This window comes from Psammomys obesus, unplaced genomic scaffold (genome assembly GCF_907164565.1).
Source record: "Psammomys obesus unplaced genomic scaffold, mPsaObe1.curated_primary_1811, whole genome shotgun sequence".
Lineage (NCBI taxonomy): Eukaryota > Metazoa > Chordata > Mammalia > Rodentia > Muridae > Psammomys > Psammomys obesus.
In genome coordinates, this window is record NW_026596234.1 from 4,435,841 (window position 1) to 4,460,501 (window position 24,661).

A 24,661-nucleotide genomic window follows, 5' to 3' on the forward strand; every position below is an offset into this window, starting at 1 on the left:
ATCATGGCTGCTGCTGTCCTCCCTTCATCCAACTAGTAGCAGCCCATCGTGAAAAGGTCTCTTCTCATGGACCCCATGTGGACGAGATAGAAGGGACCCTGATGATCCAAGTGAGGAGGCTCACAGCTGGCATGCTCTGCTATGACATTCACACACATCTAGGTAGATGTGTGTGGGCAGGCTGGCTAGGACTCCCAGTGGCAAATGAGGAAGGCTGATCTTACCATATATACGATGTTCACAATTAGCGGAGTTTCACATCCCAGCCTGTCCTCCAACAGTCAAGATAAGAATCAAAGGCATCACACAGCTCAACTGCCCACCAACTCTGATTCAGTGCCCAAATCTCAGAGCGCTCTGCTTAGTGGCACTGTTCAGCCGTATGTGCTTTTGTGTGACCATTCTAAGCCCAGATCACCAGACTCCATTGCAAAGATGACTAGGTGCAGCTGTGCATACATGGTAGCAGCTGTCTGCCTGTAGACCCAACGCTTCGGAGGTAAAGATGAGCTCACAAGTTGAAGGGCAACCTGGGCTACACAGACCCCATCTAAAAAAGAAAAAAAAAAAAAAAAAAGTATGTGTATGTATCAATTCATAGGCCTTCCCATCTCAAGCCATGTCAGTATAGTAGTCAAGGACTGAATGTCACTACCACCAGACTCAGGTCTCTAGCCTTATGAGAGTGACTTCTGGGCTAGCTAACGGTTGATAAGAAGAAAGGGGCCATCTCTTCTAGTACGAGAACAAGAGGGCAGGACACAAAAGACTGCACCTTCTGTGGGGAGCACACAAGTCTGTCAGAGCCCACTGGCTATGACAGCCACCCCAGACTCTGGCCCTCCATCATGTCCCCAAGGCCACCTCACCTCACCCCAGGAATGCATGTACACAAATATCAATATTCTGCTCCGGACTTGGAGGAGGACCTGGGCATTCCTAGCAAACACTGCCCCTAAAGTTTGTTGTCCACACTGTAGGAAGACATTTACTAATGGCAGGTTCTGGAGCCTGCACATTGCAAACCACTTTGGGCACATTCTGAAGACTGCCAACCATGCCCTTGTGCTCACATAAAGCATGTTTTCATAAAGAAAAATAATTATCTGTCTTTTATGTGGTTTCCTTTTTTGTATATTGGATTGCAAATTGATTGGTCCCTTTGCGGGCCTCCATTAGATAGACAAATCGACGTTCAGACACTGAGGCAGAGGCCTCAGGCACAAAATAAATAGCCATGGCCCCAAAGATCCCAGACATGGCTAAAACAAACACATTTGAAGAAAATATGACCCCCATCATTAAAATTAATACTAGGAATGCGGGATTGCTCTTCAATCTGTGAGAGTGCTTTATTATACAAAAAGTTTCCAGTAAGAGTAAATTAGTTTAAAAAAAAAAAAGGAGGAAAAAAAAAGTCATTTTGGATAGAAGCGCTTCACTAATTGCTTTATTTAAGCATACAAGGAAAAAGTCTTATCTGACCAATTAGGTTGAAGGGTTTTATTACCTTTAAGAAGCCATTAGCTGGGATGAAACACTGCAAGCACTTGTGTCAAAACAAATAAATAATGCTCTCTCAATTAGCAGAGAAAGTGGTACATCCGTTAAATTAGACACACACTGCTTCACACAGTGGCCCAGCCAGTACCCCAATGCTCCCCTCCCTCAACAAACAGAATAACAGACAGCAATTTTCAGCTAGTCTTAGGAAAGATCAGGAGCCCTGAAGGACCAACACTTCCTCCTCTCCCCTTCCATCCCACTCTACAAGAGACACCAGGACAGGATTGGGAATTAGTGTCCAGAGGCTGGGCTTCTTCCCCAGGGCACCTCCCCGGCATCGGGAGAGACTGGCCTGTGTGATTGTCACCGCCAAGGCCAGACTGAAGGGCACGATGAGTGCACAGTGGCTGTCAGCAGGTAGAAGAGTCCTTTTCCACAAGAAACTACCCTGAGGTACCTACCAGGACAGGGGTACTAACTTCTCTTTGGCCCTCAAAGCCTTCGGATCTTCTATTTCCCCTTCCCCCCAGGACAGACTCAACAGAAAAGGGCAGTGGGGACTCCAAAGAGCTAGTGTTCAAGGCTCTGGAGCCAGCTATAGGCCAGCCTGCCCATGGCCCCTCAAGATGACCGTCAAGAGTAGCTGAGCTCAGACCAGCACCACACTGCCTTCAGGTAGAAGGAAAAAGTCCCTCTCCCCACAGGTCCTTGGGACAATTTCTAACCACAATTGTTAGGTTACCCAAGTGGGTTGGGGGAAACCAACCCAAAAATCCTATTCAGGGAAATAAATAAAAATAAATAGTGATCCTTTCTTAAAAGGTCACTTTTCTTCAAGGTTTTCACAATTATTCAGCATGGCCTCCACACATTGCTTGAAGCAGGACCTCCAATTTGAGCAGCCTACCCAGGAGCAGCTTATCTAACCTCAGGATGGAAGAATAGGCTGTAAACCCTTCCTCCAATTCTGAAGTGCTGACTCCTCTTTCCCAACCACCTGTACTAATGTTGCCAAAGAATCCCGTAAACCTTTGAATCCCACCATTCCACAGCCCAGGCAGGGCAGCTGAGCTCATGATGGGTCTGTATGACTCCATTTCCAGATATGAGCTGGGGTTTCAAGATACCCTTCAGTGAATTCTAGAGAGGCATTTCATATGCCTGGTCCAAATAAAAATGTAACACACTAACAGGCCCATCCTCTTAAATAACTTAAGGGAAGCAGAGACATTTTAAAAAGCCATCAAAAGTTACACAGAGACCACTAAAATTACAGCACTGTTGATGATAACAGAGCAAATGAGACACTCACACCCTCATCTTCAAAGCTCCATCACAGTCCATATTACTCTAGTTCTACAGAGCACACAAGCACCATAAAGTAAATAGGTAGGAAAACAGAACCCTACTTTGGCGATCTGATATGCATGTGATATGAACATATACTTTCAAAGACAGGCATTTTTCGCGGGCACACACAGGCACACAAAGCATGCATACACACAGGATTTCCCTAGTTGAGGTTATCACTGTCCTCAGGAATATACCTGCTTTCTGGGCATTGCTAAGTGGCAGCGGAAAAGTCGATAAATCAAATCATGAGAATATTTTACTTTGAAATGGAGTGATGTTTGGTTAATAATTTGAGATCCACTAATCCTAAATGGGGTGACCCATTTAAAATGGCCTCTGTGTAAATTCACAGTTCATTAAATGGAGTCAGGTTTGGACAGGTCATTACGTAGCTAGAATGTAAGTAATCGACTGAGTAAGAATGGCTGGGGACACACTGGCTCAATCTAGTCCATGACACTGTCAAGCTTTCTTGTAACGTGAGGTTGGTTCAAATGACCAACTTTCTGATTCAGAAGGTTTTGCTTAGTAACCCCTCTCAGTTTACAGTAGAAAATGCAGTGCAAAATTCTGAATGAGGAATACGTTATTTACAATTGATTTAAACGCATGAAGCTAGTTTAACTGGCCCGTCTAAATGTGTTAATTAACATCAATGATGGTTTCTTATTTTTCACACTTTGTTACTCTGATCGTTAACAGTGATGGAAAGCTAAATTAACTTAATGGGAACGGATTATAAATCCTTGAAGGACTTCTTGGTTTGTTTTCAGCTGGGAAGATGAAGAGGCATTTGCCTCTACTCATAAATTTTTGGTACCAAACTTCTTAAAAACCAAATGGTTAAAAAAAAATTTCCCAAAAATTATTTAACATGCTGCTCAGACATGAGTGCTAAAAATGAGTGCGCACACATCACGCGGAAGCTTCAGCAATGCCTGTAAACTTTCTACTCCTTTCACCTTCTAACACATGTCACATTACAGATGATTACAGGCCAGTCTCTTCAGCAACAGCATCAAGTTCTTAAACTCTGGACAGAGATGGGAACACACAGCAGTGCCTACACTCCAGTCCACTGGCTAGGAGGCGTCCACACGAAGGTCCACTGCCCACTGCTGAGCCAGGGGCTGCGCTCTGAAGGCAGTACAGTAGTGGGGCACCAGCCAAGCCCTCACACCCAAGGAATCCATGCAGCAGCACTTTCAAAAACTTGGTGCCACTAGCGAGACTTTACACCGATGAGGACCACAATGAGGACCACGATGATGACAACCAGTACCAAGATCACAAGCATCTTCCGATTCTTCTTTTGGTGCTGCTCTGCCTACAAAAGAGGAGGGAAGGTGTCATTTCCCCACAGACCTCACAGAAGCCTTGGTTCCTCAGGATGGTCTCAAGTCTGCATTACAAGCCAGGCCTCATGGTTAGAACCTCCCGCAACGTGAATAAGCTCAACTACCAAGACCCTGTTCCACACTGGGATCTACTGTGAGGACACAGACTAACAGACACCAATTTACACTGAGCCTGCTACTTCCTACTCTGGCTTCTCAAGAAGATCCCTGCACCTGGGACAAATGCTCATTGTCTTTCGTGCCTATGCAGGAAAGGGTGACCAGAGCATGGAACCAGTGACTCCTCCCCCTCCCCCCAAGAGGCCCTAGGGTCTCTTCCTCTGAACCTGGAAACGGAATACCTCATGGTTTGAGGAAGAAATGGACAATGTGCCCATATGTTGGTCTAACAGCCACCTAAGGAATAACCCCACCCCCACCCCAGGGCTAAAGGCATATAGAAGAACTTCCAAAGCCCCATCTGCACACCTTCCCCTACATGCAGCATCCAGCGCTGCCCACTTTGTCCCTCTCCTACAGAAAGACTATGGAGCCCCACACACATCAATGTGTGTTGGCACAGAAACACTAATGTCCTTCACATGGCTGTGGACTGACACAGACCCCCAAAGAAGAAGAGCATGCTCAGAGACTGCAGGGACTGGAGGCTGAGAGTCCTCAGGGAACCCACACCAGCATTGCTTCCTCACCTAAAAACAGGGCAGGAGACCACCTTGAGAGATGGCCAATGGGAGGAACTCCCGAGTCTCAGCTGCCTTCCCACTGTGTAGACTGTTGACAGCCCCATTCCTCTGAGCAACCCCAAGAACCAAGGAGCCAATGCAAACCAAACCATACACTGGGAAACTCAAACAATTCCAGACCAAAAACAAAGTCTTAGCTTGTGTCCGATCCAGTCCCTCCTACATGGAAGTTTATCCTCTGCCTGTGTCACAACACAAAGCACATTTCCCAGTTGTGACTTAATACACTTCACAGCCGATGGGTAATTTAGCAGCAGCTCAAACCTGCTACCGAGTGAGAAGTGAGGTAGCTTTAGCTTGTGAGGGGCAGGCTGGCGCCCCGTTACTCTAAACACCCACTAAGCAAGACTTGTCCCTACCCTGAGGTAACAGCACAGGGATCTGAAGGGTTTCTGGTCAGAGCCTGCAGGCTACTATGGTGAGATGGGGTGATTTCTGCTTTCAAAAAAAAAGAACATGTAACTAACTGCTCATGACTTGGGAAAACACTTGTTGCTGAAGGCTGAAGGCATAGCAGTATTGATAACAAGAAGGTGGACAGGACTATTTCATCTATCAAGTATGGCTGGCTACTTTCCCTTTACAAGGGGTCATGTGCCCAACTGAACACATGAACCCATTTCTCATAGGGTTTCTAAAATGATTTCTACCAACTTCTTAAACAAACAGACAGACATGCAGCGAAACCTCACGAAAGAGGACCTTCACCAACAAGATCACAACCCCCACCTAACTGCCACAAACTTCTCTGGAAGTGACTCAGTAAGGGACAATTAGACTTTTACCTGAGTTGAGAGCTCTCCATTAGCAACACATCAGAAGTGAACCCCAACACCACACATTAGCAGCAGTAGGCAGACAACCTCTCAGCATACAACAAGAGTGGTCTAACTGAATGGTTTCTCTAAACAGGAAAGAAAACCCCAGACCCCACAGAAGAGGTGCCCAGCCTTGTTTGACCTCAAGGTGAGGTCCATCTGACACCCAGGCTACAGCAAGCCCCACACCTGCTCCAGTGGAACAATGAAGTCCATTTCTGCCTCTTGCACTGAGGATGTGTGACAGAAGATGAAAACTTCCTAGGAATTCCCAAGATTTGGTAAAAGTACCTAAAGACCCAGCATTAAAAATGCTCCTACCTTGTGAAGCTGTTTCAAGCCATCCTCGGTCTTGACACAGGACTGCTCAACATTATAGTCAATTCTGTCGAGGACTGTACCCTGATAATAGGAGACAGTGCCAACAGTCAATGATAATAGCCAGGAGACTGAACTTCCAACCCCGAGACATGTGTATCACAGACCTTGGGACCATCAGACCCCAAGCAGTGCCCAAATGACTGTGTCAGCTGCAGCAAGAACCAAAACCAGGTTTCTGTTTTTGATTTAGACATGCCACCTTCAGATGTACTAGGGCTTAGAAACCTGTTTCATGGAGATTGGTTCTGGACAGTGAAGGGCCATGGCTTTCCACTTCTTGCTACTTAGAAAGTTGGATCTAGCAGATGGAGAATACTAGCTAGGTTCCACCACCATGGCCAGGATACTCCAAACACTGTCTAAAATGACAACTTGGGTCTCAAGAACAGGTTAGTAAACTGTCTGGTCTCTTGGTTCATACAAGAAGCATGGACCAGGAAAGGGAGAAATTCACTGAGAAACATGGCAACTAAGCAGCCAACTCTGATGGTGCCTCAACATTCTACTCTATAGTTGGTTTCATGGGACCAGGACCCAAACAAATCCCTGCTGGCAAGACAATAAAACACCCTAATCAGACTGTAACAATGAATAAAATCTCTCTCTCTCTCTCTCTCTCTCCAGATTAAAAAAAAAATGGTATTTTCACAGGGAAACACAGTAGCCCATATTACCTACACACATACACGAGATGTGAGAAGTACATGTTTAATGGTTTAACATGACCATGGGAAGGATGAGCAAGACACCCTGCAGGACACACACCTGCTCTACAATCATGGCTCCCAAATCCCTGAAGATCTCGTTGAGGTCAGAAATGGACTGCACAATCTGACGAATCTCTCGCTCCCTCTCCTCCACCATCAGTGTGTTCTGCTCTACCAGCACCAGTTGGTCATCTGTGAAACCCTGTGCAAACATGAGTCTCCCTGTTAGGAAAGCTGTGAAGGCTAGCTCAGACAACATTTAGGGAAAATAAACTCTGAAAATATTTTTCTAAAGCATTTGACAACAGATAACTTATTGTCTTGATAGGAAACAAGGACCCTAACCCCCAAACTGCATGGTGTGCAATACAGTAGCTGAAGTGGGGTACAGAAAGAAGCCACCTGCAGCCACACTGGGCCCGGGTACAGCTTTCTGCATCTTGCGTTCCGGGAAGCATATTGTAGGCCTCCCTTTGACAACCGAGGGCGGGGTGGGAGGGAGGCACAGCATGGCTGCTCCACCTGCAGCAAGAACTATCCCGCTGATACAAGATAGCAGCTGTCCCCCATGCACTGCACAGGGGCAAGGAAGTTAGGAAAAAAAGGAGCAGATGCCTGTCCCATCACATACCTGATCATACAGAGCAGCATCATCTCCATCATCCATTAGTGGCACTGATGTGTCAAAGAAATGCTGTGATCTTTCCTCTCGGTTCTTCATGCCTAGCAGACAGGAGCCCACTTTACTTCAATGTGTATGGCTACTGTTCTACCATTAAAAAGGCAATCTAGAGTAAAACCCAACAGCAAGGGGAGGCCCTTAAACAGGTCTAAAGAAGCCCACCTCCAGAGGGGGAGCCTTGCGTTAAAGCATTGCAACAGCATGCAAGTGTTCAGGGTATTCAGGGCAGCCACTCTCTAAATGCCCAATTCGCGGGACGCCAAGACAGACAGGACACAATCATCTGAGACTCTCTAAGCGAAACAGAAACAGTTATTCTAACTGCTGTTATAATACATTAACACACATCAGTATCTCTCTTCTGGAGCATCTCTAGTAAGCATTCTGATCAGATTCTGGAGAAATGAAGTGAAGACACAGATATGCAGGTTGCTGGGGGAAAGGGAGCAGGGTTTCAGGATAAGTGGAGTTTTATCCATTATAGTGCCAATACAGAAAAACCCAATAACAGGGAGAGCTGAGGCGAGATTGTTTGCACCCTGCTTTCAAGCCGCAAGGGCCATGCAGATGTCACTGTGTGGAGGAACTGACTCTCACATGTATCATCAGAGCCTGCAGAACCCAATGTCACATCAACAAGCCTTCTCTAAATATGCTGTGACTTTCAAAGTCTGTGGACAGCCAGAGATAAATGCTAGTCACCTGGACAAGAACTGTCTGTACCACTGCACCAGGAGCCAGGTCTTCTCTCCTCAGCAAGGGTCCCCTAGGGAGGCAGCTTCCTCTTGCTCAAAAGGTGTGAATGTGCCTAACTAGCTGTTAACGATGAAAGGCAAGTGCTGAATGGAGAAATAGCCCCCAAAGGAAGACAGAAAACACAATGTTTCTTACTCAAGAGTCCCTCAATCAGGGCCGGCAGCACTCACGTTTCAGGTAGCTGGACTGTGCATGCCGGAAGCTGGTGGACAGCTCCTGCAGGGCCTGTGCCAGGGAGGCCACCACATTCCGCAGTAGCCGCTCTTCCTGGTCGGAGCAGGCCCTTCGGGCCCGGCTGGGCAGGGCCTGCACAGCACGCTGACACCTATGGAAGAGCTGAGAGAATAGCTCTGGCTAACATCAGAAGCTTCTCCTAGCCAAGGCCTCTGCCAGGAGGCAGCCTGCCCTGCAGGCTGTATAGAAAGGCCAGGTTGGGGGTGGGGTGTGCATGCGCATGTGTGCATTTCAGGAGTGGAAGGGGGTGACTGGAGGTTTCATATACACACAGTGAAGACCTAACTACTAAATGGACACTCAATGTCTGACTACTCCTTGACTTCCTATAGGAGGAACCCAAGACAGGTACTGGTGATTTTTATGCCCACTTTACAGATCAGAAGGCTGAGTCAGAGACTGAAGGAGAAACATTTCAATGCTGCTCAAGTACAAAACACGCTTTAGGTACTCAATGTCCACTCTCAAAGCACAAACACCAAAGCTTAGACACCAGCCACATCACCTGAAGACTAGTACAAGTGTGTTTCCATTAAAATGCCCATGTATCTTCTTAGAGAGCTTTGTTGAGCATACAATTGCAATGTGTGCCAGCAATCACACATTTTAACATTAAATGATCAACTCTCTTACTATGCTGAATCTAATTTTTATGTAATCTATAAACAATAGAAAAATAGTGCCTGTACTTCCAAGAAAACCACACACTAGGAAAAGCACTCATAGTGCCTGTCAGGGTTTTAGGTTGGACTGTGAAACTCTAGGACACCGTAGACTGGGTTTAGGGCAGGGCAAAGGCTGGTCTGGTTTCCACCTCCCTGGGACTAGCTCGTGTCTTCACCTGTGTGATCTCCTGGGTAGTAATCTCGATGGCGTGTTCTTCCTCGCTGCTGTCATCCAGAGTAGGTCTGTTCAAATGCTTGTCATGAAGGCTGGCTAACTCTTTCATCTTCTGTTTAATCCGGCCAACATCATACTGTATCTAAACAAATAAAGTCACTAGAATTCCACTCATGCCTCGAAGCTTTCCATCTGCATTCAAGACGATTAGCTATACCAGCATCTACATTCAGTTCAATTTGGTGGCATACTGACACCCGAATAAATTTTAAATTCAAGTTACAAAAGAAAAAAAAAACAAAAAAGGCTGAAAAGATGGCTCAGCAGTTAAGAGCACTTGTTGCTGTTATAGAACATTGGGTTCATTTCCCAGCACCCACATGGTGGCTTACAATTATCTGTGTAACTCTAGTTCCAGGGGATCCATGTCCTTTTATGATCTCCAGTGCTGCATACTTGGTACAAAGACATACATGTAGGCAAAACACTAATATGCATAAAGTAAAATAAGCCAGTAGGTATGTCATATGCTTTTAATCCCAGCACTAGGGAGGCAGGACAGAGGCAGAGGAGGCAGTTTGAGGCCAGCCTGGTCTATAGGGCTAGTTCTAGAACAGCCTGGGCTAAAAAGAGAAACCCTGCCTGGAAAAAAACAAACAAACAAACAAAAAACTAAATAAATAAATAAATAGATAAATAGATAAATAAATCTAAAACAAGCAAGCACACACTCTTCCTTATTCCATAATTTGTCATTTCTTTCTCTAAGTCAGGTAGTTGCTGCTAATAGTAAGTCCAAATCATCAGCACAGAAAGACAGACCCACTCTTACTTTATCATGTGGTATACATACATGAATATACTCAAAGTGGGTGTCTGAGGACACAACTTTAACTGACTCATCCGACATATTCTAAACTATGTTGTTATCCAAACTTAAAAGGCAAACTAACAAACAAAACACTTAGGAACTAATGCTTAACTTACTTCATCTACTCCATCCACCCATTTTGGAGGTGACCGCTTTGTCACACCAATTGCTGCTTCTGGATCTAAGCTGATGCCTGACACCAGTGCCATGCGGTCATCAGCAAGCTATGAGTAAAAAACGGACATTGAGACATGATCAGAGGTCAATGTGGATGTGGCTCTCCCTACCCTCCCTGAGAGGCTGTGGAAGCGCAAGGGAAATGCCCATGCCCGTACTACAAGCTTGTGTATGACACACTAGGGTCTGAAGCCCATTCCCATCTTTTCATGCACCAGTTCTTAACTTCTTGGACATTCTTGTGGACACAACTTTGACTTGGCTACAGAAATGTAATAAAAATGTCAGAGACCCAGTTCCTTAAGGAAAGACTTCTCAGTAACAGAACTAAGCCAGGACAGCAGGAAGCAGATCGTGAGTCTGTTGGGTGTGGCTGTGCTGGAAACAGAACAAGTGTGACAGCAGCAGGCCTGCTGTGGAAATCATGTTGATCCAGTTACCTCAGTCATCAGGCCATTAGCCACAAGTTAAACTATGCCAAGAACTACTTGGAAGGGTTAGCAGGACTCTGCACATGGGCCAAAGCAATCCTTGCAGCAGCCACCTTCTGTAGGCCAGACGTGTCTTTGCTTCGGCTGCATGTCCACTGGCAACACTTCCCTTACTTTGAAACAACAGGTAGTTTTTGTTTTTTTAAATTTGCAATATATATTGCCTTTGAAATTTCTGAGAGTGGGAGGGGGGAAAAAAAAGAACATAGGATTGCCCTGGTTATTTATTTATTTTACCTGGAGGTAATGAATGGATCTGAAAGGATCTAGAGGTCCTCCAAAGCACAGATTTCTAAATGTTAATTTCTAAGAAGCAAATGATACCCACAATACCATGTGCAGTGGTTTATAGATGTCCTCAGACATTTTGTGAATGAGCAACATCCATCCCTTCTTTCCTTGTAATCACCTACATTTATTGCTATGCATCTGACAAATTCATATTTGTTTACCTAACAATAGAGGCAAATCTAAAATTCTCACACATGAACAGAAAACTATCACACAAGAAAAAAAAATAACCTTAAAAACTCTTCAAGTAAAAAGACCTACAACCCTGAAGAGGGAGCTCACACTCAAACTCCAACTTCAGCAACCCCTGCCCCAACTTCCTCTCTCCCTCCCTCTCTCTCCTTCCCTCTGTCTCCCTCCCTTCCTCCAAGTAGCCTGTCTCCACCTGCCCTAGCATCTAACAATGGCCACGATCACAGAACTGGACCAAGGCCTGCGGGTTGTGTCCACATCACCATTGCCGACCTCACCACTGCAGGCCCACGATACTGCTATGCCTAAATTAATGGTGTCCTTTAAGCATGCACAGGTGACTGCAAGTCCTGGCAATTCCGCCACTTTAAGCCTTCACTAACGGGAAGTCTTATTTACTATTTTAAGCCTCACAAAAACCAGGTGAGCTGAGGAATTTCCTTCAATCTATAATAGAGAATTGAAACTCAGAAAAGTTAAGCAGCTTGCCTTAAGGCACCATGCTACTGCTAATGTGACAGATTAAAACCTGGGCCAGCTGATTCCAGAATCCCCAACCTTCCCCCATAAGCTCACTGTTAGCTAGCTACCTGTGAAACACAACTGCAGTTCACTAAGGAAATAAATCAGGACAGTGGACAGAAAAACAGACAGCAAAAGAGACCCAGAGTTTCATATCTTCCTGAAGCACCTACACAGGCTAGAGAAGACTCTAGTACTGAAGTGCCAGTCTGAACAGGCGTGTCCTGAGCATGTGGAAACAACCACTCCACAGCCACCGAGAATGCCCTCCTGGGAAGTGTACTGACCAAAGGCAAATCTCTTGCTTAGCCACAGCTCTGGCCTTTTATAAAAATGCAGATCTCAACAGACTCACTGCTACAAAAGGGTGTAACCTGCACTCAACTCTAGAAAAACCACAAAAAGCACAACTTTCAATTGACAAAATACTACTAAAGAGCCATAGAGCTTAATCTCCAATCTACATACATATCTCTGTTTCAATCTCTGTGTTTTGAAAAAGAAAGGACTGATTTGTGAACAAATAGGCAGTGCTACTTTTACTGTTTACAAATGCATATTAAACTGGACATGTGGGGAGATGGCATCTTTAAATTCACCTGTACTCTCAGTAGGAGTCACAACTGAACATCCAGCTGGAGTGGACTGCATTGTTTTAAGCGGCACTTTCATTTACATAAGCCATGTCCCCATCCAATGGACATCCAAACTAAGGTCAGGCACCCTCTCATGCGTCCTAGGGAGACTGACAAACTAGGAGACTTCAAGAAGGACAGGTGCCAGACTGTGCAGCCACTACTGCTTCCCCATGCTGCACCAGGACTGAAGGCTTGCACGTGGCCAATTATCTGTCCCTGATAGAGTCTGCGGCCATAGCTCATCATGACAGAAACCCTGTCCTACTGAGAAGAAACATTCCATGTCTCTTATCGGTAAAGGTTTGTAATGTGTATCACAGTTTGTACTACTGAAAAAGAACATGTGTTTTGAGAAGGGAAAACAATTGAAGATAACGTCAACTATTTGAAATGGGAACAAACAGGAACATGAAAATGTATCTTACGGGCAAAATAAATAATCACCCTTTCAACTTCCCAAACCTCCCTCCTCTACCAAACATGCTGTGTTGAGCACACACGTCTCCAAGCTGCCATCCTTCCTACAAAACTCACACTAGCCATGCTTCTATTTATCCTTGCCTGATTTTAACTCTCCCTACTCCCAAAACCCAACATGAATTGTCTTTTCTTAAATAAACTTGCATTTCTGACGTTAAAAAATAATTTTTTTTTAAATAAGAAAAAGTGCTACACAAGCTGCACATTAGAGAATTGAAAATTTAAAATTCTTGTGTCCTTCACTTGGGGCTGTCCAAGAACCATGGTTGACTGACCTACCTCGGGGCCCTGTTCCTATATAAACGCTGAACCCCCTGGCAGTGCTCAAAGCAGTGTCCAGACTTCTCTGCAGGGTGTCTATCTTTCTGCTCCACTTCAGACACCTGACCTATAGAAGAAATATACATGCACTCTGCCTAAAATACCTCACTGTTCCAAAATATGCCCTTCCACTCTTACAAATCCCCAATTGCACATATGGACTAATTCAGTGAGATTGAGGGACAGTACAGTAGAGGTCTAAGCCAAGTTCAACAGTAGAACAAGAGCAGCTCTGACAAGCAACTGGACTGCACAAGCACTCAACATTCAAGTATCCAGAAGGGATGCTACAAACCATAGCCTGGCAACTCTTGTAATGGGCCTGTGTATCCTGAAGTCAAAGCATGAGAAGAGACAACATGGCCTACAAAATCTCTAGGTTCAAGAGGAGTGGACAAAAGAATCAAGGTGTCACAAACCATCTTAATCTGAGATTAAAAATAATACTTTATTCTCATTATGAAATTACTGAAAACACTTTCTAAATGGCACACAAAACAGAACACATACCTTGAGAGTCACGCACTGTCTTGATAATGACAATCTTGCTAATTCACTGACTTTCCTCAATATACACAAGCTAAAGAGGAGCAGCAACTCCTGCCCATCAGCACAGCACTGAGCGCTTCTGCCACTGAAGACACAATCCTTCCTGAGGGCTTGCTCCTTCCTTCAGTGAATGCTGAAACCCTTGGGCATGGAGATCTGCTCAAAGCCACAAGGGCTGGACCACAGATTTAGGTGGTTTGGAATCCTGATATTTATACCTTCTGATTTTTAAAAAGCTCCCATCTTCTGGAAGATTCCAGGCACAGAGGACAGAGGAGAAAGCAGATACCACCCCAGCAACAACATGGATAGAGAATGCTCTCCTCCTCATCCAAACTCTAGCACGTATTTCCTGAGCAATGTCTCCAGGGCCCTCAGCTTGAGTGGCTAACATGTATGCCTGCAGGGCTACCTGTATGGAGTAGGGGGCTCTCAGATCCATGGCTTCATGCCAGGATGCCCAAGTGCAGATGTTTACTACTCCCAGAAGAAACTACCTTGAAGCCTGACCTCCCCCAGTGAAGCAAGCTCTGGACACCTTTCCCAACAACATCCCTAGCTCCTCATTCAGCACCTGGCACTTCACAGTAATGAACACACAATTATAATTAGCTGAATGAGTCAACAGTAAATGGGTGGAATGAATGGATGAGGTAAATAAAGTATGTCGAATATAATTCTGGAAGCTACAGTTCATGAAGAACATAATGGTGCTGGAGAAGGGAGGGAAGTGAGGCGTGCTGAGCCAAGAGCCCCAGTAAAAAGACTGCTCCATATACAACAACACACCCACTTCCTCCAGGGACATGCTAGAAGAGGCTAATAGAAATGCAAATAGAGATCAAATATTGCAGTGCACATCTGTGACCCCAGGACCTGGGCTGCTGAGGAAGCAAGACTGCCAAGAGCTGGAGACCAGCCCCAGCTACATGATGTTACCCTAACTCAAAAACCCCACAGAAACACAAAATGGTCTGCAAGCTCCTCTCATAAAATGCTAGTCTCTAGAACCTGCCCGGAGGAGGGGAAAAGATTGGAGACAAGTTCCCTAAGAGGCTGACCCTGAGGCTGACCCTGAGGTGTTACAACCATTTACCTGCCCTCCCACAACCACACCTTTTCCCCCTCCGTCCTCTAGGGTGTTCCAAGCTGCAATCTACTCAGTGAGGAGGCACGCCCTTACATACTGCTCTGGTACCACATTCTGTGTGTCTATCTGGGTCTAGGTGTCAGGCCTTAACCTGGCAGAAGTTTAACTAGCAAACCCATCTATCTCTGCTGTGCCCCAAGAAATTCACTCCCTAGCTTCACTTTTCCTTGGCCCAAGGGTAAAGGCCCAGGCTACTGGCACTGAGAACCCTGCATGGGGACAGGATGGCCTAGCCTCTGCACCTACAGAGGCACTGAGCTTCAGGCTGTTAATGGAGTTCCATGTATCTTTTCTTAACACACAAATATGGATCATTCTTCATAAAACAAACAAAAAAGGAGAATAGGAGTCTATCACCATTTGTACCCAGTATCCTTCCCAGCTGAATATGGATCAGGAAGCTTATTCACCCTAAGCCCTCACAGGTGGGATTCTTATGCAGTCATGAGGATTAAAGAGTTCTGCCTTTTGCTCCGAAGGACAAATGCTTGAGTGGTGCAGTCTGCTGGCATCACCAACTGTAAGTTTAGGCTCTTCGAATGTACAGCTAGAGCATACCCAGGAATAGGCACCTGCAGATTTGTAAAAGGAAGTGATCTGGATCTCCTGATCTGCCTTCCCGTGCAAACTTACATATTAAAATAAAATGGCCTGGCCTCTGTTACTGTGTAAAAGGTCAACCCTCAGAAAAGCCCTCACTGTCCCTTCATCACTGAGTCAAAAAGAGGCACTAATTCAGTCAGCAGTAGTGTCACCTCCCTATCCCCGTCCCTTTAGGCAGGGCTACTAAAAATCAAGTGACAAGATGCATACTCTCTTCCCCTTACTGGGGAGATGCTAAGAAATGAAAACCAAGCATATGCTGTTGGGAAGGGGCAGAAGTGGGCCTCTGGAGCAGCAGCCGAAACACGGAGCATCCCTCACTTCAACTGGAGCACCAGGGACTAGTGAGGTGGCAGCAGCACTCACAGCTCCATTGCTACCTGTCTGAGGCTTCCATCAGATGGCCTACACCTTTGTCTCGGCAATCAGGAGTCCAAGGGTCATCATCCTTGTAAGCAGGTAGCTTGCTTCCTGCTCAAGCAGCTCTAACACGTGGCTGCTTCCAAACTGAGAACTTTCCCAAATAGGAACCATGGCTCCTAAACATCTTTAAGTCACTTCACATGGTGTGAGCAAAGCATGAAATCAATGCACTTCACGGAATAATTTCATCAACTCTAAATGCATGCCAGGGCTCGTGTCATATATGTGACTGCAGGGAAACAGTTATTTCATACACTAAAATCTCCCAATACACAGAAATACCCAAAGCACAGTACCTCGTCCAGCTCCTGTGGTTGCGGTGTTGCCGTCGGGCCATCCGGGCAGGAAGAGAAGAAGAAAGGCATGGGCAGACAGACACACAAGGCCATCAGGTGAGGAGAATGTATAAAGCTACTCAAGTTGACTACAAAACCCAATACTTATAAAGTTATCTTGGGATTCTTTTTTTCGTATAAAAAGCCATATCAACCTGTGTTTTTATTTACTGCAATTCTTTTGGTAAAGGAGATAGTAAAAATTAAAACACATTATAGATAAGCAAAAACATACTTGCTTTGTTTCACCACAATACAGTGGTAATCTTTTTCATAAATATCAATTATTACTTGCAATATCACTTCTAAATCTCCTTAAAGATAAAATAAATGCTAAAATGTGTCATATAAATGCATTTTTAACATGCCAATCAGCTCAGCCAGTGTAACAAAATTAAAATAAAAACAATCCACAAAAGTGTTTACCAAGGACTGCATTTAAATAATACTGCAGCAACTCTACCGAAGGACCACATAAATTAAATCATGTGGTCATGGCTTTATCCCCGGTGATGGAGACACGGGTGGGAAGAGAGAGAAATGTTCCTGCATTAGCCGGGTATGTGTTGTGATTAGGCACAGCTATGTAGAGTGCTACACAGTACTGTAAACTAAAGGGACAAACCAGTGTGAAAAGCTGGCATTGGACACTCAAGGGTTAATTTCAGCTGAAAATTAAAGATTCTTTTTAGATCAACATGGAACTCTATCTTCTGAGGAGACAGTTACTAATGACAGATAATCTAAACAACAAGGTCCTTTTTTTCTACAGTATTGATCATGGAAATAATTAGTTGTGAATTTCAATAATCAACTGTGTTGATTTTTTTGTTTAGCAGTAAATTTAAAAAAATAAATAACATAATATTCTTATTTAAATGTTAGTAGTACAAATGAAGCTTAACTATTAATACCAAAATATCACATAATGCTAGCAATAAACAAAACAACAAAATCTACACACACAGCAATCGCACAATGCCCCGTATAGAAATACACGGAGAGAGCCTCTGCACTCCCGCACTTCCCCCGCTGGCGCGAAGATGCATCACACAGGCATGCTGCTGTGGTAGAGGCTGAGGAGACTAAGTCATGGAAATATCTCATGTTATCTCATCTCACTTTGCTTTAAAAAGAAAACAAAACAGGTATTTTTAAAAAGCTTAGCAGGTCCAGAAAGAGAGCATGGATGTCTTTTATCAATAAACCAGATGCAAGATAATCCTGCAGTGGAGCTGGAGCCTAGGCCCCTGTGCGGGCACTCCCAGAGCTTCATCTTCAAGAGCAGCACTGCGAGCCACTGTCCAAGCAGCCTTCACGCGAGCCTGTGCCGCTGGGTTATTAGCTGGCCACACACACCCTCTTCTTTTCTTTCCTACAATTACTAGGCACTAAGAGGTGAAATTACAATCATGAGATCCTAGGAATAAAAGCAACACTTAGAAATACTCACAACTATACTTCACAACATCCCAGTAACAGTATTAGCTGATGGCAAGGAAGGGGCAGCCCAGGTGCACCAGCCTCTGTTTTTATTAATCATTCCTGGAATTACTTGCACATCAAGACTGCATCAGAACACTACCTTTTCAAAGACCACCCTCATTTTACTTCTTAAAAAGCAGGAGATTTTCAAAACTCCTACCACAAAATTACCAGACAATTTAGTCAAGACCTGAGTTAAAACATGAGAATTACCATCAGAAAAGACCATAATGTAGTCCAATGATAACACCTCCCTACCTATCACCACCTTCTAACCCTTAACATTGTCTAAACCAAGGCCCATGGCATGCAACCAAGCAAACACTGAAAAACTCCAAACTGCATTTGGAGCTTATAGTCTAGAAAACGAGAGTCCTACATAAAACTGAGAAGTAGAGGCCCATCTGTGTTTGCTCAGAGGTCTGGAGGAGCTGAGCAGCACGAGCTAGGAGCACAGGTCTGTGCTATGCTGATGTTTATTTTATTCCTGTTGCTGCCAAAATGACAGTTTGCTTCACTTTCATCCAACAAAGCACCCTCATTCCCAGGTCAACCTTCCTGCTCAAATGGAATCTTTACACATAGAAAAGCAAATACATCTAAAGAGAAATATACAATGATTTCATACTTGGAGCCTTCAGACAGAGACATGACTTTCCAGCAGACTGTGGCCCTTCGATGAACAAGTTAAAACTGACTATGAATGGCTGTAAAAAGAAATAAAAAACCAGGCTAGCCTACTGCAAGAGAAAAAAAAAATGTAATTAAACTAAGTCCTTCCACAGCCCCTGAGGAGCAGCCAGGGCCAGTGTGGCCAGGGCCTTACCCACAATCTCACATTCATGAGGTAGGTGACCGGGGTCAGTTCCCAACTCCTCCACCCATTACTCTGCTCATATGAACCATGAGCACCAGCTTCATCCAGGACAACACAAGGTTACACATGGAAAAGGCTCAGCCTTGCCAGGCACCCAGTAAGCACTCAATAAATCTTCACTAATATTACAGTCAAGACAGAGTAAGGACCTCAGGTTCCTCATAACTGTGGTTAATCCTTAGGTTTCTCCCACCCCTAACCACATATTTTATTAAAAATAATGTGCTAGTTTCAAACTAATCTAAGAGCAATTAACTCCAGTTTCCATTTATAGATTGTGCATGCTTTTACAGCAAAGTATAGATCAGGCCGTCAACACTAACCAACTGCTCCCACCCCTGGTTCAGATTCATCTCAAGAGGCAAGAAAACAAGAACAACAAATATTTAAACCAACTCAGCCTCTCCCTTTCAGTCATTCCAAGATTAAAATAAAAATAAAAATAGAAAGTTAAATATATATTAAAATATATATATATATACACATATATATATAAAATTTAACTTCATAAATCCATTTAGGTTCCTAAAGCCAACTGCTTGTAATTGCCTACATGAGGCACTGACTGTACTTGGCAGACACGATGTCAAGAAAGTTACTTTTGCACAGTCTTGGTGCTACTTCTCGGTATTTTTCATCAGTAACCTTGAGCTGACAGCCATAACACTGTTGTTGACTATGGATTTCTCCTTTTCAATTTAAAAGTAAGGTTGTGTGCTCTGGTCAGGAGAAAGAAGTATTAAAACAGAACTGCAGAAAACACTGTTGAATTGATGGGGCCACCAGAGATCGCCTCACTCAAAATCCTCAATTTAGCAACGAGACAAAAGATGTCCAAAAAGATTACATCTACAGCAGAGCAGGGCTTAGACTAAATTCCCAGACTTACATCCATCACTCTCCCTTTATCATATGCTGCCCGAGGGATAATGTGATGGATGCCCCAAACCTAAGGCAGACACAACTCCTGAAAATTACCAACAAGTGCCTTTGGCTTACACACAAAATTCCAACCCCAGTCTGTTTTTCACAATTAACTGTACTAATTTGAACACAAAAGCATAAATGAGTAGAATCTTGTACACATTTTGTACTGAATTTTTAAAAGAACACAGAAAAGACAGCCCTCATTTACAGGGAAGAAACTTAACCTATACGTCTGAGCCGGGATGATTGAACCTAGAAAAACCCTCCAGAGAGCAAGGCAGCAGTCGGGTCCACATGCAGGAAGAATTAGTGTCCTCTGCCGCAGACACCAGGGACAGACCACGGTGGAGTGGGAGACAGGAAAATTGCTGGCATTGATAAAGGAAAAGACATTTCAGAAGTAAAAAAATGTGACAGCTGCTGGAATGTCCTACCCATCACAGAAGTATCCAGCAAGGAAAAAAAGGAACATTGGGTCAAGACCTTGAGGTCCACCTGGCCCTTGGGACTTTCTGTAGCTTGTTTTGCTGCTCTACGTCCTCAAATCCGTCCCTGTTTGTGACAGGTCTACCTGCACCGAGCTGTAAGTCTACATGTACGCATCGCCTCCTACAGCAATAATCACCAGCAAACTTGTAGCTTTTTCTTCAAAGCATTAGTATAAAAAATATGGGCTTAATGTTTTAAATGTTAAGGCTTCCACTGTGGTTTGTTTTGACTTGTGTGAGAGACGTACATTCACACGGCATTCTGCAATCTTTTCTGTAGTGCTCTCCTCAAATAAGAATGGGAAGCTCAATATTAAATTTATAAATAAAATATATTATTTTACATATTTTCTTTTAATTACACACAAGGCAATAAACACACCAAAATCAATGTCTAGTTTCCCCTTCTAATTAGAAATCTAAAATCCCAGGTAATGATTTTTTAAAATTAAATTCTCGGGTTTGGTTACTTCCTTTTTAATTATCTAAGTTTAAAAATGCATTTACAAATTACCTCTTTTGTCTTATTTGACTAAGACAAATTTTTATTTGTAATTTTTTCAAGATGAAAAATGTGCTGAAAAAATGTAAAGTGGTAAAATGTTCTTGACATAAAAATGCATCACTAGATTTAAGAACTAAAAAGGGCTTGCCTTCCTGCTTCCTCTATTTTGAAAGCAGAATATATGAAAAAGTGTCATTTCAGTATTAAATGTTTCCATAGGTTTCTAGTAAAATAAACAAATTATTTATTATTAGTTGAATAATCTAATATCACCTAATGTTGTCAATATTCAAAGTTGACTGATAAAGGTTTGATTTACTACATGGTTTTGAAATTTGCCAGCCAAAAATATGGTTTCAAATTTGTTCTGAGCTAGAAGCAATGCATGAACGATGCTGTAGTTTTAAAAAATTGTCTTAAGCATATTTTTTCTTCAAAATATTTATAATTTATAATGCTTTTTTTACTTCCAGAAGAGTTATAAAAAATTGTGATCTCTACTCTGTTAATATCATGTTATTCTTGACTATTTTGTGTGCAGAAATAATTTGTGAAAAAAAAAAAACTTATAAACAAACTAAAAAATAACACCTTGTCCTAAACACAGTGAATCACAGCACGGTGTTTGCTTTTTAATGAACACAATTAAAATGTAGAAATGTAAAACTGCATTTTTGCATTTTAAATTCTAATTTAGGCAAACTATTTTTGTTGGAGTGCAAAATTCTGGGCCCCCCCCCCTTTTGGAGGAGGTTAGTTCGAACTGATCACACAGGCATTTCCACGGACCTGACTTCTTTCAGTTATCTAAAAAAAATTCCGGAGGTACTGGCTAATACAACCTTTTAATATTTTCAATAGTCTGACATATGAAAATATTTTTAACGTTCTTGACTTCAACATGAATTTTTGTTGGATTTATAAATCACTTTAAAAAAACTGTATGAATTTGCTAAATATATCTGTATATTTCTTGACATTATCTGCTTTTCCAAACCAAATACTATAGCTAAGCATTTCAAATTATTTTATTCCACATATATAGACATACAAAAATATATTCAAATAATCTAATTTAGAGAAACATTTAAAAAGCAGCTGGATTCAGCAACATTTTTTTTTTTTTTGAAAAGCTGCCTGTCCAAGACATTGTATTTTTTGAACTCTCTACATTAATGGTTAAAATTTTTCTCTCATGTTACTCAAAGGTTCAGGTTGCTTTGAACTTTACAGAATTAAATTTTTAAAAAACAAAGAATATGTTTTTATCACTTAAAACTGTGACCCTAGAAGCTTTAGCATGGGTTTAGTTCTGGGTTTTTTTTGTTTGTTTGTTTTTCCTCCCCATGATGTAGCATAAAATCATCATAAAGAACAGGCGACTCTTATTTAACATAACTGAAGACCCACCAGATTGTATTCATTCTCCCTCCACTCACTATTTCTCCATTTATTCCTGGAGACTCTTTTCAAAAGCTGTGTTAGAATGAACCCGTTTCCATGCTAAGATTTTTTTCCCTACTTATTTCTATGCAATATTATTTTTTTCAGTTTACAAATGTAAAAATCCTTCAAGTACACATGTAAACAAAAGCCCCAACACACCCCGAGCTAGTTTTCTATGTCTGTGACCAAAGTTTACATCCTGCACCCTTTTATTCCTGAAACTGTTCACACGGCTTAAAATCCCTTTTCTGTGAATAATATGGCCAAACATTTTCCATGGTGACTTAAAAAGGGGCAACTGCATTGACAACACACTGACATCACAACACAGAGCTCAATTTTTCATCAGCACTTCAATAAATGGCAAAAGAAAGAAATTAAAACGCAATACAGTGTCTAAAAGGTGGGAAAGGTGCAGGGTTTCACAATCGTATTTTAAATACAATCCCCTAAGGTCCTGGCATCGATGACTGTCCATGCCCCATGTTTCAAGGCTGCTTCTGTTCAAACCTTCCCTTTCAATTAAAGGTATTCTTACAAAGCTAACAATATTCATCTGCTAGGGCCATTGAGACCTGCCCCCTATCTGAGAGGGCAGTAAACTCAGTCTCAAGAAGTCAAAGCCTCCATTAAAAACAAACCACATACAGCAATCTTTCTGGAACATTGCTTTGAGAAAGAACAACAACAAATCCTCTACTGCTACACGAAGTAAAGTTCTGGTCAATAAAATCAAAACCAATATGCTATTTTGGGGGGTTAATTTTCACATCCCCATCATGTTTTTAAAAAAAGGTTCGAATGGAGGGGAAAGCATAATTTCCTGTGTGGGAAATGGAAAACGAAGAGCCTAGCACCTTGCAGTATCACCAACACAAGCCCTCGGGAAAAACAGCAAAACAATTATTCGTAGAGTGCATGGCCACACCGAGGACTTGGGGCCATTGGAAGAAAAATGGTGGGAAAATAGGCTCGCTCACACGCTACACACAACACAACACAACACACACAACTCCTTCGCGGGGGGAGGGGGGGTTAGCTTGCTCAGCAAGGATTTGAGTCAGCTAACCAACCACCTGGCCCACAGAACCAAAGTGAGGCCATTGCAGGGGGGTGGGGAAAGGAGGAGAGCTCCAAACAAAACAAAACAAAAAAAGGTTGGAGAAAGGCCTAGGTTCCAAGTCCTCGTGTTAAAACATATGTAAATTGAAAATGCCTGTCGTGCTGTGACGACGGAGGGTGGGGGAGGAGAGCTAGGAGGCCCATAAAGTGAGAAGAGTCAAGTAAGGTAGGGCAGGGCTTGATACTGTGGTCCCCATTGGGGGGGGTTTGGCCAGGGGGGTTGGTCCCCTGGCCAAGGATTCCCTTCCACCTGTATCACTACTAGTCGTCTTCGTCTTGTTGTTGTTGTTCTTCCCTTTTTTTTTTTTTCCTTTTAGACAGAGACAGACAAGAGACAGACAGACAGGCAGAGCCGCAGGGCACACGGTGTGTGTGTCTGGAGAGGCCGCCAGGAGACTCACCGCAGCAATGCTACGTGAATGCAGAGGGCTGGAGGTGGTGTGACTACTCACTTGCTCGGCTAACAGCTGCCGGTTTTGGATGGAATTATTCCGCAACAACAAGAAAGCGTCGGTTAAACGCCTGGTGGCCATTTCTCACCCTTTGTGACCCCCCTTTCAGGGGCCCCCACCCTCTTATATTCCTGATTTTTCACTCTTTCTCTTGTTCTGGCCTAGCCGGTTCCCCCTTGCATAGAAACCTCTCCTGATAAGGCCTTAGGCCAAAAAGGCGCAATTTTGTGCTCCGCCAAAGCGCAAAGACCCCTCCCCAAATAACGTACCTAGGCTTTCCAATTGTCTGGCTCCCCCTACCCAAGGCCTGGCTCAGATCTCTAAGCACTTGAATCCCCCCAATCCTTGCACTGAAATCTAACGTCCTGGAGACCCCTCCCCAATCCAACGTTGGATCTACAAGCGTCTAACTATCCAATCCGGTTAGGGAATGGAAAAGACCCCTACCCACTCATTTCCTAAGACCTCCCCTAAGCTTTTTGGCGCCCTAAGCATAACTTAGCGCTTGCGTGTCAGGCATGTGGCTCTAACTCCGAAATTTGGTTAACTCTCCTCACAAAAGGCCTGCTCGAAACACAAAACAGGCCGGAGCCCAGAACTACAAGAGAGCGTCTGCAGCTCCCTCCGAGTCGACAGAGCGTCCTAGGGCTCAGCTTGACCTGACCCCTTCCTTTCCTGTGTGGCTTTGTTCTCCACTGCCATTAGGCTGCAGGCCTCCACGAGGACCTCACGGCCTGCCTCCCCGGCCTTTTTACTCCTCTTCGCCGGCACCCTCCATCCCGGGATACGGCTGCAACCCTGCCCCCAGGGCCGTTTCCGTGCAGTGGTCCCGGGCTCAGGCATTCCCCCGTCCTCTTCCTGTCCGTCACTCGCGGGTGCCCCCCTACGACTTGCATGAGCTTTGCTTGCAACGTTCCGGGAGCGGGAGCTCCCCTGTT

At 43.8% G+C, this 24,661-nt stretch overlaps 1 protein-coding gene across 3 annotated transcripts; it reads right to left on the reverse strand.

Moving 5' to 3' along the window:
• Positions 1-1,428: 1,428 nt before the first annotated feature.
• Positions 1,429-24,625, reverse strand: Stx16 (syntaxin 16). 3 transcript variants are annotated; one of them, XM_055595966.1, is made up of 9 exons: positions 23,673-24,625; positions 16,383-16,394; positions 10,366-10,473; positions 9,380-9,520; positions 8,475-8,640; positions 7,498-7,589; positions 6,925-7,068; positions 6,100-6,180; positions 1,429-4,186 (listed from the first exon to the last, which is right to left on the reverse strand). In XM_055595966.1, exons 1-9 carry the CDS (start codon positions 23,802-23,804, stop codon positions 4,082-4,084), a joined length of 981 nt encoding a protein of 326 aa, XP_055451941.1. In that variant the 5' UTR covers positions 23,805-24,625; the 3' UTR covers positions 1,429-4,081. The 3 variants fall into 3 exon arrangements, with proteins under 3 accessions (XP_055451941.1, XP_055451942.1, XP_055451943.1); XM_055595967.1 differs by lacking the exon at positions 16,383-16,394; XM_055595968.1 differs by lacking the exon at positions 16,383-16,394 and having other exon boundaries at positions 23,724-24,624.
• Positions 24,626-24,661: the final 36 nt, after the last annotated feature.

Bases quoted from the DNA above. Each gene is read 5' to 3' on its own strand.
- Stx16 (XM_055595966.1), bottom strand. From the start codon at position 23,804: ATGGCCACCAGGCGTTTAACCGACGCTTTCTTGTTGTTGCGGAATAAT. The intron at 9,521-10,365 runs GTAAGTTAAGCA...TTATTTGTTTAG, and splicing joins GGGTGGATGGAGTAGATGAA to ATACAGTATGATGTTGGCCG. The intron at 7,590-8,474 runs GTGAGTGCTGCC...CCTGTCTGCTAG, and splicing joins ACAGTCCAGCTACCTGAAAC to GCATGAAGAACCGAGAGGAA.